The sequence below is a fragment of the Octopus bimaculoides genome, chromosome 27 (genome assembly GCF_001194135.2).
Source record: "Octopus bimaculoides isolate UCB-OBI-ISO-001 chromosome 27, ASM119413v2, whole genome shotgun sequence".
In the NCBI taxonomy this organism is placed as follows: Eukaryota; Metazoa; Mollusca; class Cephalopoda; order Octopoda; family Octopodidae; genus Octopus; species Octopus bimaculoides.
Genome location: NC_069007.1, coordinates 7,660,470 through 7,663,158, shown reverse-complemented (window position 1 = coordinate 7,663,158; position 2,689 = coordinate 7,660,470). Strand labels below are relative to the sequence as shown.

At 42.8% G+C, this 2,689-nt stretch overlaps 1 protein-coding gene across 1 annotated transcript in view; it reads left to right on the top strand.

Annotated features, from left to right (window-relative positions):
* The window catches only part of LOC106883810 (presequence protease, mitochondrial-like), a 40,900-nt gene extending 39,030 nt beyond the window's left edge, over positions 1-1,870 (top strand). The window contains exons 12-13 of the mRNA XM_052977122.1: positions 137-251; positions 1,711-1,870. Of these exons, the coding sequence (XP_052833082.1) occupies positions 137-251; positions 1,711-1,848 (253 nt within the window). The 3' untranslated portion in view covers positions 1,849-1,870. The remainder of the gene's footprint in view (positions 1-136; positions 252-1,710) is intronic.
* Positions 1,871-2,689: the final 819 nt, after the last annotated feature.

Here is a 2,689-nt window from a genome sequence, read left to right as displayed (position 1 = left end):
CTTTCTTCCTTCCTTCCTTCCTTCCTTCCTATTTTCCTTCCTTCCTTCCTTCCTCCCTTCCTTCCTTCCTACCTACCCACCTACCCGCCTATCGAGAATCCCCACCCCTAATATAATGTTCTCCTTTCTGTTTCAGCGACCCAAACTCCTTACAAACGTTGGACGTATTTGACCGGGCCATAGAGTGGGCCGTGAGTGGTCAGTTTACAGATGAACATGTTAATGAAGCCAAACTATCTTGCTTTCAACAGGTTAGTGATGCCTTGTGGTTGTTATAATTGTTGTTGCTCTTGCTGTTGCTGCTGCTGCTGTTTAGCCCCAGGTCAGCTGTGAGTGAGACAGATGGAAATATTGTTAAATGTACAGCCATGGGTGCGTGGTTAAGAAGTTTGCTTCCCATCTACATGGTACTGGGTTCAGTCCTATTGCTTCGCACCTTGGACAAGTGTCTTCTTCTAAAGCTTTGGGTCAGTCAAAGCTTTGTGGGTAGATTTGGTAGACAGAAACTGAAAGGAGCTTGTGTATGTGTGTGTATGATCATCACCATCATGATCAATATTTATCATCCATTTTCCCTGCTGGCATGGGCCGGATGGCTTGACTGGAACTGGTACGGCCAGGGGGCCACACGAGGTTGCATGGTCTTGTGCAGAAAGAGTACAAGTGTAGACATGACAAAGTAGCCCAAAACCTCCACTGGCTACTATGCCATAAGCATGGATATGAGGTTACGTGTGCTTGGTAGCAACATACACCAGAAAAGGTAATGGATGAAAAGGGAAAGGCAAAATACCTCTGGGACTTTGACTTCCAGACAGACAAGGTGTTAGAGCACCAGAGGCCAGATATAGTAACCTTCAAGAGGGACAAACAAGAGTGCCTAATAATGGATGTGGCAGCACCAGGAGATCAACATATCATCATGAAAGAAAGAGAAAAAGTTGATAAAAACGGAAACCTGAGACCTGAGATTGCTAAGATGTGGCAGCTACACGAGTCAAACATAAAGGTTATCTCTATTGTCATTGGGGCATTGCGTTCAATACCACTGAATCTGAAAAAAACATCTGAAAACCTTAGAAATACCCTACAATCTAGATGTATTGCAAAAGTCAGCATTTCTTGGAACTGCATGCATATTGGGTAAAATACTGTTTGTCTGAGGTCCTTGTGACTTGACAAACAGTACAAACCCCCAGTAGACACAATATCTTCAATCAACAACCTCACAATATTGTACACTGTGTGGACGTCTACAATAATAATAATAATAATAATAATAATAATAACTCTTTTACTCTTTTACTTGTTTCAGTCATTTGACTGTGGCCATGCTGGGGCACTGCCTTCAGTCGAGTTACAGAGACGTAAACACACCAGCATCAGTTGTCAAGAAATACTAGGGGGACAAACACAGACATACAAACATACACACACACACACACACACACACACATATATACGACGGGCTTCTTTCAGTTTCCGTCTACCAAATCCACTCACAAGGCTTTGGTTGGCCAAAGGCTATAGTAGAAGACACTTGCCCAAGGTGCCACGCAGTGGGACTGAACCTGGAACCATGTGGTTGGTAAGCAAGCTACTTACCACACAGCCACTCCTACGGTCATTTTTCATTTGAACAACCTGTCCTACCCATCTGCAATGAATTCTCAGCAGTAATAATAATGTACTTTTTTGTTCTGTTTGTAGATTGATAAACCAGTTCCACCCAGTTCCAAAGGACTCACGTATTTCCTTCATGATATAACTGATGCATTACGTCAGGTAAAAAGAGATCGAATATTCGCAACCACCAAAGAAGATTTAGTTCAGGTCGCTAACAAGTGAGTACATGTTTCATACATTTTCCACCTGTAATTTCACCTGTTGTTGCTTCTGTTTAACCTCCAGATCACACTTGGTTGAACCAAAACTAATGATGCAAAGCTACCATATTTTCTTACATCAGCATCATCATCATCATCGTTTAATATCTGCTTTCCATGCTAGCATGGGTTGGACGATTTGACTGAGGACTGGTGAAGCCAGACGGCTGCACCAGACTCCAATCTGATCTGGCAGAGTTTCTACAGCTGGATGCCCTTCCTAACACCAACCAATCCGAGTGTGTAGTGGATGCTTTTATGTGCCACCAGCACGAAGGCCAGTCCGGCGGTACTGGCAACGGCCACGCTCATATTAAGTCAAAATTTTCAGAACCAAAATTTACTACCAAAAAAATGCTAGGTTGACTTGTACACTCAAGACGCTTAAATGGTGCTATTTACGTGCCACTGGCACAGAAGCCAAGCTGCTGCTCTGGCAATGATCATGCTCAAACGGTGCTGTTAGCGCTCCACTGGCACGGGTGCCAGTCATCGAATTTGGTTCAAATGCGATTATATACTACACTTTGATATATTTTCTATATCATCAACGTTGTCATTTTAATGTCCTCTTTTCAATGCATTTGTTGGTCCTGTGAAATTTATTGAGGCAGATTTTCTTATGGGTAGAAGCTCTTCCTGTTACCAACACTCTGATGCTTTCAAGCAAGGCAATATTACCCCATGGCCAGACATGTTTTTGCTGAATACTGGAAATGAATGACACTACTTGTATAACAGTGACACTCATTTACAACCATCATACAATGTCAAGACAAGGAGACATAAACAAGCACACACAC